The sequence below is a fragment of the Peromyscus eremicus genome, chromosome 10, assembly GCF_949786415.1.
Source record: "Peromyscus eremicus chromosome 10, PerEre_H2_v1, whole genome shotgun sequence".
Taxonomy (NCBI): domain Eukaryota; kingdom Metazoa; phylum Chordata; class Mammalia; order Rodentia; family Cricetidae; genus Peromyscus; species Peromyscus eremicus.
In genome coordinates, this window is record NC_081426.1 from 21,153,915 (window position 1) to 21,171,088 (window position 17,174).

A 17,174-nucleotide genomic window follows, 5' to 3' on the forward strand; every position below is an offset into this window, starting at 1 on the left:
GTAACAGCTCCAGGCTCAAATTATAGTAGACGCTCACTGAACCGGAAGAGGAGGGGTGATAATAGGGAAGGGTGTGCCAATGGAGTCAGTGAGTCCTCTGGGAACCAGGGTCCCAGGAACTAACTTCACCTGGTCTGATCATTGGGATTGAAGGGCCTGTTGAACCTGGCCTAGCAGGAATGGAGGATGGGGTGTCAGCGCTTAACTGCAGGGCTCTGGGGCTGCATAATATATGGACAAATGGCCAACAGAGGCTTTGAGCAGCAGCTGGACACTGCTCTGTAAACAGTGGTCAGCAAGGTCTGTGTGCTCAACTGACCGAGGCTGTGCCTGGCCCACACTAAGGGAGAAGGAAAGAGTCATGCCTATATGCAAATGAGCACTCAGCTAGACAGGCTTATAGTAATAACGCCAGTATTGGCAGGCTGTCCCAAGAGTCCTGGCTAGATATATATGCTGGGCAGAGAGATGGGCTGGGAAGCCAGAGCTCGGAAGTGAGATGTTCACTGTGGAATGTGTAGAGACAGGACAGTTCCAGACAACGAAGCCATAATGGCCAACTCCAAATCCCTCATTTCCTGCTGTACCACGGCTACCCCTGCTCTGTCAGGCAAAGAACAGTATCCTGGTTCAAAGGTCATCATCAGGCAAGAGGAACTCCCTTTGTCCATTTGTTCTGTTTAGACTTTCAACTGATTGAATGAGGCCCGCCCACATGGGGAGGCCTATCTGCTTTGTTCAACCCACTGATTCAGAGGTTATTATCCTCTGGATCTTCCTCACGGACACACCTCAGATAATGTTTGACTGTGTGACTAGTCCCCTGGGGCCCAACCAAGGTGACAAGCTCCCACCACACTGTGGGTGAGGATGACAAGGACTGCTAACCTACCGGTCTCTATCTTGCTCTTTCTTAGCTCCCAGCAGTGGTTTCGAAGGACTTGTACTCCAGCGGTCAAGGGTCTGTCTACTCTGGTCAAGCTCTGTGGCCTGGGCCATTTGTGGATCAGCTTCCCTTGCGTGTGGTTTGGGGACAGGATTCCTAGGCTACAGGTGGGTAGCTGAGATTTTTAGACATCCTTGGGTACTTGATAGACGTCTAGGATCTGTGAAGAGACTCATGTGTTTCGGGTAACTCATACACAGTCACCAATTTTCTCCTGTACTCCATCCCTTCTGAAGGTGAATATGATCATATGCAAACCCCAAAGGGTCACTCAACCCTGTGTAGACAGAGTCCTAAGTACCAAACAAGAAGCTATGCAGGAGGGAGCATCCAAAAAGGAGGGCATCTGCCACTAAGCTTATCAGAGGGAAAACACTGATGCTAGCCAAAGTCAACGATATTGTTTGAAAAGTAAATGTATACTGTTGAGCTGGGCTATGACGGTACATCAAATATCCTAACCAGTCCTTCCCACATGTTACCTCTTCACCTGGCTCCTATGTGGTTCAGGCTACCACTGAAGACCGGAGGGCCATCCTTTGTGGCTCTGGAGAAGCCTACACCATGTTCCTATCCCATGAGGAAGAGGAGCCACCCAAGACCCTTTCTCCCTAACAATGTCCTTTCTCCCTGCATTCCTCAGTACTTTGTGAAGAAGGGTTAGGCACTTTTCTTCATGCCTGTTTGCTTATCTGTAAAAGAGGGGCACTGGGTGTGCTTCATCCCGAGGCTTGAGGATGAAATACAGAGTCCTCACTACAGCACCACCTACATTTCCCAAGTCCTTGTCTGTGCTCTGTCCTGTCTTCATTTCAGGCTCTTTTAGTCTTGGTGCTGGAAAGTTTCAGGGAGGGTGGTATTCCCTCAACAGGGAAGGACTCTGCTTTGATGGGTAGACAGACCTGGCACCCGTCCCACAGCCCCTCGTCAACCACAGCTCATGTCTCCCGGCAGTGAAAGCATCATTGCCCTATGTCTGTAACTCTGTCTTCATGGGTAGCTGGCTCCCATGATGTCGACTGAGCCCTCTTCTGGACAGGTTTGTGCCAGAGCAGTTTATGTGGTGGCTGCACCTGCTGCTGCTCTCGGTGATCTGCTGTGCATCTGTCACCCAGCCACTCATGGTAAGACACTCCCCTGTGGTGGAGGTGCCTTCGCCAGCAGGGGACCAGGGAGGAGAGGGACCAGTGGATGTGTTTTGATGGTATGTGTCTTCTCTTTCGAGTTGGAACTAGACATGATAAGAAAATCTGGGAGCTGGGGCCTGGGCTAAGCTCCACCTCAACCTGGTATTCCGAATCCTTATTTGAAAAATCCCCAAAGAGATAAACAACTTTGTCTCTATCTTCAGTTTCTGAAACTGTGCCCTAGAGGCCCTGAGTCTCTTGGTGAAGGCCACACCCAGTGACTAGGTGCTGGGGACTTCAGGGTAGTGGCTTCTGGTATCTCATTTTGAACTGAGATGAAGTCAGGTCGCAGTGCAGGATCAAGAAGATGGCTGTCCGTGGGAGGGGCACAAATAGACACTGTGCTCTGGCACCTCTCTTCCAGATCTGTTTGGCAGCGCTGGCCTTTGCCTGGAAAAGGAAACATGACAGCCAATTTTTTACTGAATCTTTACATGATGCAACCAGGGATCTCGATTTGGAATTGGAAGAACACTCCAGAACCCACATTGCTCATTCTCCCAGCTCCTGTTATCCTGACAGTGCTGAGGAGGCTGAGAGGGTGAGCAGGATGGGGAGGGTTCAGAACCGCTCTGTTCCCACCATGCAGATGGGAGCTCAGACCTTAGTTCAAATCTGGCTGCACTTTTTGAGCCCCACTGTGTGTGTGTGTGTGTGTGTGTGTGTGTGTGTGTGTGTGTGTGTGCAAATTTCTTATGCTTCTTTCCTTACCCCAATCCCAGTGAAATCAGAGCCACAGGGAAATGGGTGCATTTGAAAATGTAGTGGCAAATGAAAAATATAACTTCTGACCACAGTTTCAGAGAACGTTTAGATCGTTTGCTTTTCAATGCACACACATAGAAAATATATAGCTTCCCTCTGTCCCCATGCTTCCACACAGACATAAGCAGTCTCCATGTCCCGAGTGTAGGCCCGGGTCATGTCTTCTCTGACCCCATCCTTCAACACCTTCTGAGAAGCGGCGCTGCTCTACTCTCTACCCACCTGCAGCCCCCCAGCTTCCCTTCCTTCTTCCAAGACTCTCTTCCTCTGTCGGCATGGGCACCTGCGTCCAAGCCTGAGGCAATCAGCAAGATTCCTTTGCTAGCTAGTCTAACCTCTGAACTGAAAGGCCTTTGAGGAACTCAGTCCCGATCAGGCTTAAATCTCCAAACCTATGCCTGCGGTGCACCCAGCCAGGGTGCACAGTCCTCAGAACACAGGGCATAGCTGAACCACAAGCCCAGCCCCCAAGGTTCACTTTCCAGTGCTTGCTCTATGCTTCTTAGAAGCCCAGCAGCTCTGGGAGGAAGAACTGAGGGCCTCAGGGGCTGCTCCCTGAACGTGTATGGAATGGGTAAACAGATGAATGAGAAATGAATGGGTCACTATTTCCCATGGGTTTGGCTCTTGGCTAGTGTTAGTCCTGCCCATAAACAGATGTAGCTACAACATGGAAGCTATAATGATTTTATTACACCAGGCAAACAAAGGTCATTTCATACTAAAATAAACCGCTTTAAAATCACTTTTCCAGTCTTGGAAGGTCTCTAACAGGAACTACTATGCAAATGTAAAAGGCAATTGCTCCCGTGATTGGTCAGCAGTGGCCACGCCTCTCTTGTGAAGCTATGCTTTGTATTGGCCCAGAGGCAATCCATGCCAAAGGCGCTGGCTTGGGCCATGAGCAGAGTTTTCAAATGGGCCTGCTCCGTCTCCCCTTGCCTCCCCAACAACGCAGTGTGTGTTGACTGCACAAAGTCCCTATTTGTCCCCCGAATGCAAGGCAAAGAGCAATGATGACGGCTTTTGGGTTGGCAGGGACACCAAAGGCCTCTCTCTCTCTCCAGTGCCGACCCCAGTATCACGGAATTCTCCGCCACCACAGGTCTTGGCTGCCCGACAACGACAACGCCACCTGCGCTGGGCTCAGCCACCATCCAGGGCCAAGTTCAGAGTGACCAGGGAGAGACTGAGGAAAGAGAGCCGGGTGCAGGCAGCCCTGAGGTGGGTGCAGGCAATCCCGGGTGGGCACAGGCAGCCCCAAGGTGGGCACAGGCAGCCCTGAGGTGGGTGCAGGCAGTCCCGGGTGGGTGCAGGCAGCCCTGAGGTGGGTGCAGGCAGTCCCGGGTGGGTGCAGGCAGTCCCGGGTGGGCACAGGCAGCCCCAAGGTGGGCACAGGCAGCCCCGAGGTGGGCAAAGGCCAGAATACAATGGGCTTTTTCTGGTACTGCCTTTTTTTTTTTTTTTTTTTTTTTTTTTTTTTAAGAAGACGCGTAAGAAAGCTCAACCTGCACTTGGGAAAATCCTTGCCCAGGTCTCAGCCTGTGCCAGAACACGTGGGACAGAGACTGGGGGAAGAAAACTGTTCCATCACCTGCCTGTAATTAGGGACCTGGAGCTCTGCACCTCAGCTCGCTCAGCCATGCAGACTCACATGCATCATGTTTAATCCCCTCACATCACACTCTGCTCAACACTAGACCTGGCATTCTGCTCCTCCAGCAATGAAAATCCAAGAGCAAATGCTGTACGTCTTCATAGACATTGACTGGGCCCAGGGACCGGTGTTTGAAAATAACTCAGCATAGTTTACACAGGCATGTTCTGGGGCTCAACATAAAATCCATTTCAAATTTTGAGATAAAACATGAAGCTTAGTAACTGAGACAAACCTCCCCAAATTAGACATCTGCCATGCTTTTTTTTAATTAGTGGTACCCAACCCCCTCCCCATCTGTGGTGACCACTAATAGCAGTTCCTGGAAGAAACTTCTGCAAATACTAGTCAATACATGTCTCCCAGTTCTGAATTCTAGATTTCAGATTTCTTGAGTCTGTCAAGAATTTAGAAGCTCCAGATAATTTTCCCACAATGATGTTGCTAAAGTATGTAATGTCACCTCCAATTAATCATCTTTCTTAAAAATCCTACATTATCACCTGCCCACGGTCAGCTCCCTTAAATCAAAAGCACATTCTGTTTGTGAGTTTGAGGCCAGCCTGGTCTACAGAGCGAGTTCCAGGATAGGCTCCAAAGCTACGCAGAGAAATCCTGTCTTGAAACACTGCCACCCCCCACCACCCCCACCACCCCCACCTGCAAAGAAAAGAACACATTCTGAAGCAAATCCTTTTCCAAAGAAAAGAGGTGTGGCCTTCCTAGGAAGTCACATTCAAAATGAATTAAAAAAAAAATTCTGGGAAGATAAGACATGACAAAGACTTTTAAACCTGTCCAGTCTCCCCATAGAAGCAGAATGGTTCAATTACCCCCAACCAAACCCATGCATGACAGACCTAAGTGACACCCATCCAACCCCCCCACACACACACACTTAGACATCAAAGTCTCATAGGGACAGTAAGCACCGTGTACCCAGTGCCCTGAGCATTCATTGTACCTCTGCAAGAGCAGAACATGAAGGCAACTGGAGGCACCTGAGCATCTGAGAATGGGAGTGGGGCCATCAGGAGCTCCTGGGACTGTGCTGCCAACACCCCCCTCCCAGTTCACAGGTGCATGTAAAGACTGGGTAGCTGATGTCCAAGGAGCTTGCTGAGCTGAGCAGAGCAAAGCTGAGAAACCCAACTCCCCGGGGCAAAGGCTCACGCTGAGAGAGCCACAGGAAGAGTCCACACCAAGGCGGCCACCCAAGAGTACAGCTAGATACAGCCGGATCAGGAGACTAAGCTAACTCTTTTTGCGGTTGTCATGGTGAAAAATCCCGGGACAATCCCACAAAAAATGATTTAAAAAAAAAAAACCACAGGAAGAGAGTTTAGTAAAGTAGCCAATGGCAAAACTAAGCATCAAGAGCCATTGTCCTTTGCGTGTGCAGTAAGTGAGATAAAATGCAACACCAGACTGTTGGGCACAACAACAGACGTGTGTGCTGGTAGAACCTTAATGAGAAATGCATAAAACACTCGGGAAAGTTGAAAAACAATCCTGGAAGATTCAAGCGTACACTGAAACTAGGGGGACACGTTAGTCCCCAGTGGCATCATCGGCAGAACACTGGTGCCTTCCTTCAGATTAACAACTGACTGGCTGTGAGATAGGGCACATGAGCAATCGGATGGTCTTCTAACTTTGTCATTGCCTCTGTCCTAGAAAAAAATTGTTTGTGGTGTGGGAGAAAGGAAACATGGATTCTAGTTCAAAAATACCAAAGCCCTGTTGTAGTCTTCAACGTGAATTAAATGGCGTAAGGATGAAATTATGGAGAGCTTTTTTTTTTTTTTTTCCAAAGGAAAAGTGCTATTTTTCTGGTTGTGTCCATTTACAAAATAACCGGAAACAACCTGGCTCCTGGTTTGAGGTCTGTGACTGAAAATGTCCATGTGAGCTCAGATCGCTTCCTCACCAGGGAAGCAATTGAGAATGAGCAGCCATCATCGCCTAGGGCTCAGCAGCCGCTGGAAGAGGCCTGTGTCTGTCAAAGACCGGCAACTTGGCATCAACTCGTCGGCAGCACTTGTATGAACTGAAGCTCCTGAAATATATTTAATGCCAACGGTTTGGAGTGGCACCAATCTAAGTAAGAGATGCTCAGAAACCAGTTAAACATTAGACAAAGAAATTATCCATCCTGCCTTCCCTAATTTACTCTAGGAGGTGTGCAGCAGGGGGGAAATGTTCTCTTCAGAGAGATGGTCCAGCCAGGGCTCAGGAAAGCAAATGGCAGACTTAGAACATAAGCATTTTTGCAACTTTAAATAGATTGATGAATGTAGGCATTGCACATGAACAGGGGTCAACATGAGAAGAGATGAGAGCCGCTCCTTTCCTTTTTCTCTTTGGTAACCTTCAATTTCCACGAAGATCACAAGGAATAGTGACGAGAGGAGGTAAACTAAACTGGCCAGTCTAGAGCACCAGCTTGTTCGACAGGTACTGTGCAAAGCAATCATAAAGAAATGGAGCTATGGATTGACAGAGAACTGTGTAGAAAAGTGGCCAATGAATCTCCCACATAACAGACTGAGCAAGGAAAACCATGGCCCTCTCAACAGATGCACAAAATGTGCTTGACAGAATCAAGCACTCATTCATGAAAGAAATGGGGAAAGTTTACAAATTTGAAAACAGGGAAGAGAGTTTCCATAAACAAATAAAGGGTGTCGATGTCACCTAACTGGCGAATTTACCCGTGAAATACCCAGAAACATGGTGGAGATGACCGTCTCACCATTTCCACTAAACATCAGGTTGGAAACGTGGGCCAGTGAGATGAGGGTGGGGTCAGAGGGTGATTCAAAGGAAAAACAGCAAACAGCTTACTGGCAGCTGGCCAAAAGGTACGTGCTTCTAAGATAACAGACAATGTTAAAAATCAACTGGGAGGCCAGGTGGTGGTGACACATGCCTTTAATCCCAGCACTCAGGAGGCAGAGCCAGGTGGATCTCTGTGAGTTCAAGGCCAGCCTGATCTACAGAGCAAGATCCAGGACAGGCACCAAAACTACACGGAGAAACCCTGTCTCAAAAACCAAAACCAAACCAAAACAAAACAAAACAAAACAAAAAAAAACAAAAAAGAAAAAGAAAAAAAAGAAAAGAAAAGAAAAAAAGAAAGAGAGAGAGAAAAAAGAAAAAAAAGTCAACTGGGGGCTGAGGAGGTGGAAGCTCCAGCTGTAAAGTGTTCTCTGTACAAACATGTGAACCGAATTTCATCCTCAGCACCCATGTAAAAATCAGGAATACACTTGAAATCCCAACACTGGGGAAGTGGAGCCAGGAGCATCCTTGTCCAGCCAAGTGCAGGAGAATGGGTGAGCCACAGGCTCAGGTGAGAAGCCCTACCTTAAAAATCAGGTGGACAGCCCATGAGGAGCAACACCCAGAGCTGACTCCTGGCACACACACACACACACACACACACACACACACACACACACACGTGCATCTACACAAGTGAAAGCCTGCACACATGCACTCACACAATACAAAGCAGTTATACCACAGAGAAACCCTGTCTCGAAAAACCAAAACAAAACCAAACAACAAAGCAGTTATACTCCTACCTGCCTGCAGTGAAGAATATGTGAACCTGAATGTACAGCGCTGTTTACTGTAGCACTGAAGAAATCCAAACATTCAAACGAAAATGTAAGCAAGCATTCAGGAATTGTAAACCCGAACCCACAAAACTCTGATGAGAAAAATTGAAGAAAGAATACACTGCCCACATCAACCCACAGAGGGCAGTGCATCAGTGTGTTCCAAGCTGATGTGCAGATTCAGGGCACTGACCAAATACCTTAGGCGCTAGAAAACTGATGTCAGCAAACTGGTAACAAAATGAGAAAGGGGTAACAGAGGAGCTAGAATCATGAAAGCAATCCTGAAAAGGAATGAAGTTGGAAGGCCGACACTGTGCAATTGTAATATACACTATGGAGCTGCAGAAACTGCTGTGTGCTGTTGGCAGAAACAAAAGTCACAGACCAATGAAATAGATACCTAGATCAATGGGACAGAAGAGAGAGCCCAGGAACCGCCACACGAATAGGTCCAAGCGTGTTTATTGACAAAAACATAAACAGATAGTCTTTTTTAAAAAATGGAGCTGGGAAAGCTGAATATTGATAACATAGAAGAACAAGACCCAACGCATAGATGTTGAAATCCCACCCCTAGCTAAGGAGCTATTGGCAATTAATAGAAGGTGGGAGGAGAGCCAGGTTTTGTGGTTTTTGTTGTTGTTGTTGTTTTTAAGGGTGTGGCCTAGGTAGGTTGATCACGCTCTGGCGGAAGGCCACACGTTCCAGAGTATAAGGGCAGCACAAATGGTATTTGATCATTAAATAAAATAAGGACACAACGTTGATGGGTGGGGAAGGTGGGTGGACCTAGGAGGAGTTGGGCGAGGAGATGAATATGGTCAAAGTAGACTGTGCAACGTTTCCCAAGAACTAATAAAAATGGGGGGAAGAGGGGAGGATTCTTTTAAAAAGACAAAGAGTAAATGCAAACTTTAACCCATCTCATGCCTTACACTAATACATCCCAACAGGGCCATAGACGCCTTGCTCCTTAAAACACATTCTGTGAGGGAAATAGGTATGTAGACACCCAGGGTCTCCAAGGATGCTAACTCTCAAATCTCTCCTCCCAGAGACATCTCTGTGCACAGCCTCATGCTGCTCCTGCTTTTGTTTATAACATATGGGAGAGTCTGCCCAGGTGAATATTCTCTCAATCAAGCCATCAGGAAGGAATTTACAAGGTAGGAGGTTTGGGGAGCTCTTGCAGATCTGGGGAATGTGGCACTAGTTCATGGTCATTGCACCCACACACCCAAAGAGAACTCCACGTTCTGGTTCCAGAAAGTTTTCTTCTCTTTGTTCCAGAAGGGGGCGCCCTACAGACCCTCTACCCTCTCCTTAAGTCACTTCACCTTTACAGACTGAGCTTAGAGAAAGGTCTTCATCACAGCTGCTCCATGTGCAGACTTTGGGCATGTGCTTGGCATCTCATTTGGGGTCAATAATGAAAGAAATTCTCAGAACAAGGGGTGATACCATCAATTTTGCAGAAAAACATCAGTGTTCTTCCACCAAAGACTACAGTTGCAATTTATGGTTCGTGACACCCAATTTCAAAGTGCCACGCTCTCTCAAGCTCTCTACCACGTCTGGAGTGTTCATTTGCTTTCTTACTTTTAAATGCAACAGACTTCCATCATAAGGAAACACTAACCAAGTAAACAGTCCAAGGCAGAGGCACACTCTCGTGGCACCTGCCATGTGTATATTTTGGGCGTCTCGACACCTCTCAGATTAGGGTGCCCAAAGAGATGAGTGGACACACGTAATAGAGCATTCCTTTGTCAGTGAATTTTGCTAACTCAGGCAATTTCTCCAAGGCACTTTGACTCTAGCAATATGAATAGTTGCTTGCTTCCTAGTGATAGGGGTACAACAATTCCACAAGTTGAGGGGTTTCCTTTCTCTTTCTGTAGGGAATATTTTAATACTCATTTCTGTAGCATTTTTACGAATGTGTTGCCTTTGATTCTCATTCAGTTTTATATAAATATATTTGTCACATTTTTGGGCAGGAGAGGGCAGTAGTAAAATCCATTTCATCTTTTTGATTTAAGGGCATATTTTTAGATTCTGTAAGACAGAGGAACACTGGTACTCTGTTAGATGGTGACTCACGAATGTTATTCCCTGTATTTTTATGACTGTATTGATCTTTAACAAGGTCCTGCCTGGAAGTCCCAATACTTGGACTTGCCGTAGCTCAGTAATCTTACCTCTTACCGCTGCAGCTCTGGCGAAGCTACATGGTATTTTCTGTGCCCCATCTGGCAAAGCTTTCTACTCTGACAACTTAGTTCTTCCAACTGAACAGGTGCATAGACTGTGCCAGGAGGGGGCGCTGTGAGCAAAACAAAGAGACCATGTGGGGCATTTTTTGTAGATACGGAAATCAAAACGCTAGAAACACCGATTTGGCTAATTTACTGCGATCTCACATTTCATGGTATTCTTTTTACTAGACCTTTCTCATATGCCTCTCGATAGTCAATTCTGGCTGAGATAATATCTGTAAGATCCCTATGTGCACGTGGGCCTGGTATGCTCAGGCACACTGCTGAGATGTTGACCCAGGTGTGCTTAAACACCTTATGTTTCCCACAACGTAGAGAAACCTCACTGCCTCTTGTAGGTCTGGTCACCAGGCAGGCCATATTTATATATCCTGGTTCAAAATGGAATGTTTAAAGTGGACCCTGTCTGCCTCACCCATCCCCCAGTACCTAATCCTAAAAATCAACAAGTCCTGAGGGGCTGGTATTTGTAGCATTCCAGAGAGAGCTGGGGACCAAACCCAGGAGAAGCGAATCCTACGGAATCCAGGGAAGGAATCCCCGAGGCAGGCAGCAGTCCTTTGCCTCCGGGCTGCAGTGTCCTCCTCTATAAACCTCAGAAGAGGAGAGTCTAGATTTCTTCAACAACAACAAAATATTACCCTAGTAGCAGACTTGTGATATTTAATCTGTGTTTGAAGTACTTCTGAACTCAAAGTCTTCATGAAATCCCAAGACAACAAAATAAAACTAAGCCACGAGTTAGGCGCTGGTAACTGGAGGCAGAGCCAGGCTCCATCCCAGTGAGCTGAGATTGATTGCTCATGTCTTTTCCCCCTCGCTGCACTGCCGCTATGGGCCGTTTGATAGAGTTGCTGATTACAGTACACACAGGACCAGGACATGCTTGGATCCTCCAGTTCACCTCCTGCTCTCTAGTTTGTGGGGAATGTGCAGAGATGATTCCTGTGGTGGGGGATGTGTGAGCTCTGGGTCACCACACAGGTGTTTCTTCAATGATGTCCCAACAAGGAGCAAGTATCAGAGGGTGATGCTTAAATATGGGCAAAGCTGCCTCAGGGTTGATTTCCCAGCACCTTCAAAAGTTTTGTGGGGAGCTGGAGAGACGGCTCAGCGGTTAAGAGTACTGGCTGGTGCTCTTAATTCTGGTTCACAACCATCTGTAACTCTAGTTCCAGGGGATTCAATGCCCCCTTCTGGCCTCCAAAGGCACCAGGCACCCATATGGTGCACAGACATGCATGCAAGGAAAACACCCATACATATAAAAATAAACAAAATTAAAAAAAATTTTAAGTGTTCTGGGAATTCAGTGTTGATATTAAATGTCACTAGTTTGTTTTTTAAAACAGATATGGGACATACTAAGTGACAAGTATGTAGCCAGCATGTCTGCCAAACAACCCTCCCTCCTCCCTGCCTCCGGCTCTTCGACCTTCTCTTTGTCTAGTGCTCCCCCCCCCCCCCCGAGGTTGGAACTATTTCCAGGGCTTTATCTGGACCCTACCCTGACTTTGCCCCTTTCTCTCCTCCTTGCCGGGAAATGCACTGTTTCTTCATCACAGCCTCTAGATACCTCTGCAATTCTCCCCACTCGCTCAGAATTTGACAAGACCTTTGGCCAAATGTTTGGAGAAGTGTGAGATTGAGAACTAGCAGTCAGTCGGGGGCCTACATAGATTAGGCTCCAGTCGTACAAAACAAACACTTGAATGGGAAGGAGATGATCTCTACCCAAGAAGAGGGAACTAGAACTGGAGAAGGCTCTGTGGTTAAGAGAGTGTAGCGTTCCATTCCAGCATCCATGTCCAGCAGCTCACAACTGCCTATAACTCCAGTTGCAGGGGACTCAGTTCTCTCATTTGGCCTCTGCAGTTGTTACCTGCACACACACACACACACACACACACACACACACACACACACACACCTCTCTCTCTCTCTCTCTCTCTCTCTCTCACACACACACACACACACACACACACACACACACACACACACACACGGAGGGAGCCATAAATAAAAATTTTGGAGAAGAGGAGGAAGAGGAGAAGGAAGGAGGATGGAAGGAAGGAAGGAAGGAAGGAAGGAAGGAAGGAAGGAAGGAAGGAAGGAAAGAAGGAAAAGTAACTAAAAGGAGTCACGTCAATGGCTTTTGGGTTTTTGCTCCTATATACTCTGGAAATTTTGAGTGGACTTACAGTATATATAAATTGCTGGTGGGGGAGTATTTGTTTCTCTCTGTTAACATATTTGAAGGCTTTTCCTTGCCCTTGATTTCTTTTTTATTAAACTGTCCAGCTTTTTTTTTCTAACGTGGCTTGTAAGATATTACAGCACCTTCTTTCCTCTTGTCGCCTCCCAAGCCACTCTTAAGGAGTTCTTGCCCGCCACCCAGGCAGAGGCTTTCTGGCAGGAAGCATTGGCCTGCCAGCTTCTGTGGTGTGAGTACTTCTGCTGTGGCTCTCCTCAGGTGATGGAGGTCATGTCCCTGAACATGGAGTTAAGAGATGCCGGCAGCCGGCTTTCTGCCTGGTGCACACTAGCTCAATGACCGGTTCCCTGGAGCTTGGCTAACTTGACCTCCACCAAAAACGCTCAGGACAGTCTATCTGCCCCCAGTTGATGACCTCAGCTGAGGTTAAGCCTACTTCATTATCAACTGTTAAACATCTCATGGAATTGGATGCTGTGCTAAAAATGAAAAACAGAAGCATTGACGGGTGAAATTTTGTACCACTGTAAAGTCAAAATATTATCAGTTGAAACTCTTTTATTATTGGCTGCATGTACATGCATACACACACACACACACACACACACACACACACACACACACACACGCACACACACACACACACACGTACATACATACATACATACATACATACATACATACATACACAGAAGAACAGGAATTTGGTCTTGGTTTCCAGTGTCTAGAAGACTGTCTGGTGCTTAGTAGTTACACAGTAATGTTTGTTGAGTGAATGAGCGAGTGGATGAACAAGTGGTTTTTCCTGCTGTTTCTCTTCCCTCTGCCACTGAGGAGCAAAGTGAATTCTGGGGTTGTCCCTCATACTGCAGCTTGCTTTGGCTCAATTCTCACAGAATACCTGGAACATGGGTGGGGGAAAAAATAGCAGAAAAAAAGCAACCAACTTTTCCCTTGTTGTTCTTATGGATTCATGCACACTTTTTGTTTTGTTCTTGGATTAAGAAACGCCAGACACTCCTTTGGGGACCTGAGCAGCACCGATGACTGGTGGGACTGGACTCTGAGCACGTTGCTGGATGGGCTGCACCCAGAAAGACCCTCTGTTGGAGCCCGGGGGGCTCAGGTGGGTATTCATTTCCTGTCTGTCAGAAACCATATGGCAGTGAGGGGAACCGCAAGGCAGCGTAGGGCCTGCTCCATGACACTACATCAGGCAAAGCAACCTGTTAGTATCTTGGAGTCTCCTAAGACTCCATGATGGCCCGTGATGGCCCATGATGGCCCATGATGGCCTTCTAAGTTATTCACTCCCTCCAGTCAATGCTTGTCAGTTCAAGCAGGGCCTGGACACTTTAACAGGGGTTCAGGGTGAGACTGAGGAAGAAACTAGCTTACTGCCAGCATGACAAGGGCTCAGGAGTCCCCAGAGCAGAAGTGGAGCCCACGGCTAAGGCAGCAGCATCAGGGAAGCTTCCAGAGAGGGACAAGGCTGGTCCTGAGTTTGTACTGTCTCGTTTCTCATTTATAGTTTGCTTTCTCCCCTTTTTGAAAAATAAAAGAAATTTGTCCTACGTTCCTCAAACATTTTGTCATTTTATCATTCCTCATTTCATTTTTTTGTATTCCATGAGTGTCATGGGGATGCCTGGGGTCCTTCACATGAGGGAGACTTCCAGGGGAAGGCATTTGAATGCTTTCCTTTTCCAAAGAGGAGGCTAGAGGATGGGGGTGTTGGCTGCATCTGCAGAAAGTTGGTTCCTGGAGTTGGTTGCATCCTCCCTCGGGTTCTCAGGACAATGAACTTCTGACTCTGCAGATGCAGTGACCTGTGCTCCCCAACCCTTGTCAGTGATGCTGTACAGTGTCAATCGAAGGTCACAGTACTCTAACACTCTGTGTCGCTTCCTCTCTCAGCCTGGAGCTCTCGGAGGGCAGTGCCATCTCATAGGCCCTTCTGTGATCAAGCAGCTGAAGGTTTCTTCCGGTACTGCATGCACAGTAAGTACACCGGGAGACTCGGGGACAGGGGCCGGCCGATCAGTTAAGCTCCTCAGACAGTTGGGAGGTAGTGTGAGATTTCCAGGTGCCAGGGCCAACTTTCCTTCTGCCCTTTCCAAGCACCCTTTTGTATCCTCTACATTCTTCCCCAGAACTGTTCTCTTCACTTCTAGAGTTGGCATTCTAGGCAAAAGAAGGCTCTTTCTTCTAACACCCTGAAACTAGAATACTCTTGTATTATTTTCTGATGGGGAAGGGTGCCCGGAGACAGCATTACTCCATGAACGCAATGTTCTGCAGACTGGCCAGCCCCACACAGCTGACTCCTCTGCTGCAGCCTCCAGCAGGCACAGCCTTGAACCCAGAGATCGTGAAGTAGGCTGCAGATTGGTCCTTGAGAGTGGTAGGGTCCCTGACTACATAGTTGGCTGTACTCTGTACGGATAGAGCTTGGGAGCCCCACAATGCAGATGGACTTGGGGACAAGGATTGATTGGGGGGAGGGTTACTTGATTGGTACTTTGTGCTATAGCCTCCCAGGCCATTCTCAGAGCTCATGGAAGATGCACTACCTACACAGAGTCATAACCTTGACCTTGAGAACCAAAATGTGACCCCTGGTGGTCCTGAGGCCTGTGGGGTGAAGAAGGAGAGCTCCATGCACAGCCTAGGAAGAACAAGGTCAGTGAGCATCAGCAAGAGGCTCTGAGGCCCCATGCTTCGAGGTGAGGCATATCTGCTGTGGTCTCAGCTTCTGGGCAGGCCAGCACTGTGAGGGCCTGAGCAATGCTTCAGAACAGTAGTGTGGAAGAACTCAGACTCCAGTGTTCAGACCCGAGTGCAGAGAGGAGAACAGAACAGGACATTCTTTAGGAGTGGCTGCCAGAGCCTGCAGAGTCATGGAGGCAGTCCTTTGCTCACTGTGTGCCAAGCAGGGTGCTCACGTGGCCTTGATTATTCCTCCCCTAACTCCTAGGGGAGCACAAATGTGTAGCTGAAGGCTTTTGTGTGTCCTGCCCTGTCTCTCAGACACTTATAAAATAATCACTCAGAGACTTACATTAATTATAAATGCCAGGCTTATTACTACCTCCTACAACTTAAATTACTCCATTTCTATTAATCTATATTTTACCATGTGGCCATGGCATTACTGGTCTGCTAGCATCTTGCTTCTTGGGCGGCTGGATGGCGTTTGCCAGACTCCATTCTTCTTCTCCTGTATCTCTGCTTGGATATCCTGCCTGACTCTACCCTGCCTTGCCATAGGCCAAAGCAGATTCCTTATTAACCAATGAGAGCAACACATATTCACAGCATACAGAAGGACATTCACATCACAGAGGCTACCTTTAACTGCACTGAGCAGAAGAGGAGTGGGTTTTCCATCATGTATAGATACGGCACGCATATACTATGCTTCCTATAGCCCAGCCTGTAGTCAGGTGCCCTGCCAGTTCTACAGGATGCCCTAGGCTCAGTTCATGGCACAGCCTACACCACAGAATGGGGCTTTGCATAGGAAATTAATCTGTGCAGTTATAGTAGTGTGCCCAGACCCCCCAAAAAAGGACATGATTTGCTACTAACTATGAATTAGTTTAGTCTCTTTCTCTCCATGCAGTCCACTGTAAAAAGAAGGATTTGAATACTTGTGAGCCCTTAGGAAGGGCTACTGGGCATCTCTCCCTCACAGGGCACAGGTGAGGGTAGTCATTGTCTGTTGGCTGGGAAAGAGGGTCAATGGACTCCTGGTGGGGACCCTAGCCCACAGGAGGACTGTCTGTGCAAAAATCGAAAGTCTAGGGGTCCTCTGTCCCCATGAAAGCTGGCATTGGGTACATTGGGCATGGTTCCACAAATGGGATTTTCACTGGACTCCCAAGCCTTGTTTCCTGTCCTCCCTCTGAACCTGACCTGCTTTCTAGGCGTGAAGCCCACTCAGCCCTGACCGCACTCAGGGCCAACAGGTGGATTGATCAGGGCACCAGGGCCATGTCTGTGCACTTCACTCTCTACAACCCTCCAACACGACTCTTCACAAGTGTGACCCTAGGCGCAGAGCTGCTCCCCACGGGAGGCCTTGTCCCCTCGTCCTTGGTAGAGTCGTTCAGCATCTTCTATAATGCCTCAGTCCCGCAGTACCTTCTTAAGCTTTCTGAGGTGAGTTCACTTGTCCTGAGCCTCCTGAATGGACACAGGGAACTAGGGGCTCCACCTGTGCTAAATACCACTCCAGGCTAAATACCATATACCACCATGGAACTAGGGCCCTCCATTGGCCCACCAATGTAATTTTTATTATGTCCCTTTCATGCAGTATGAATCATAGAATAAGTGTTGGGACTGGAGAGAAGGAAGATCTCCAGTGGGAAACCAACCATCATATACAAAATGAGCACAAATATTCAACTGCTTCGATGTACTAAATTCATTGTGGAGGCTTAGTCAGCCCCAGCCACCATAACAAAAGACTGTCATCCCTCGTTGTCCAA

General features: G+C 47.7%; 1 protein-coding gene across 1 annotated transcript in view; it reads left to right on the forward strand.

The window, feature by feature from the left end:
• The window catches only part of Pkd1l1 (polycystin 1 like 1, transient receptor potential channel interacting), a 108,318-nt gene that overhangs the window by 75,978 nt on the left and 15,166 nt on the right, over nt 1-17,174 (forward strand). The window contains exons 36-44 of the mRNA XM_059275330.1: nt 918-1,053; nt 1,986-2,070; nt 2,498-2,674; nt 4,004-4,122; nt 9,240-9,350; nt 13,684-13,804; nt 14,596-14,679; nt 15,212-15,360; nt 16,608-16,842. Of these exons, the coding sequence (XP_059131313.1) occupies nt 918-1,053; nt 1,986-2,070; nt 2,498-2,674; nt 4,004-4,122; nt 9,240-9,350; nt 13,684-13,804; nt 14,596-14,679; nt 15,212-15,360; nt 16,608-16,842 (1,217 nt within the window). The remainder of the gene's footprint in view (nt 1-917; nt 1,054-1,985; nt 2,071-2,497; nt 2,675-4,003; nt 4,123-9,239; nt 9,351-13,683; nt 13,805-14,595; nt 14,680-15,211; nt 15,361-16,607; nt 16,843-17,174) is intronic.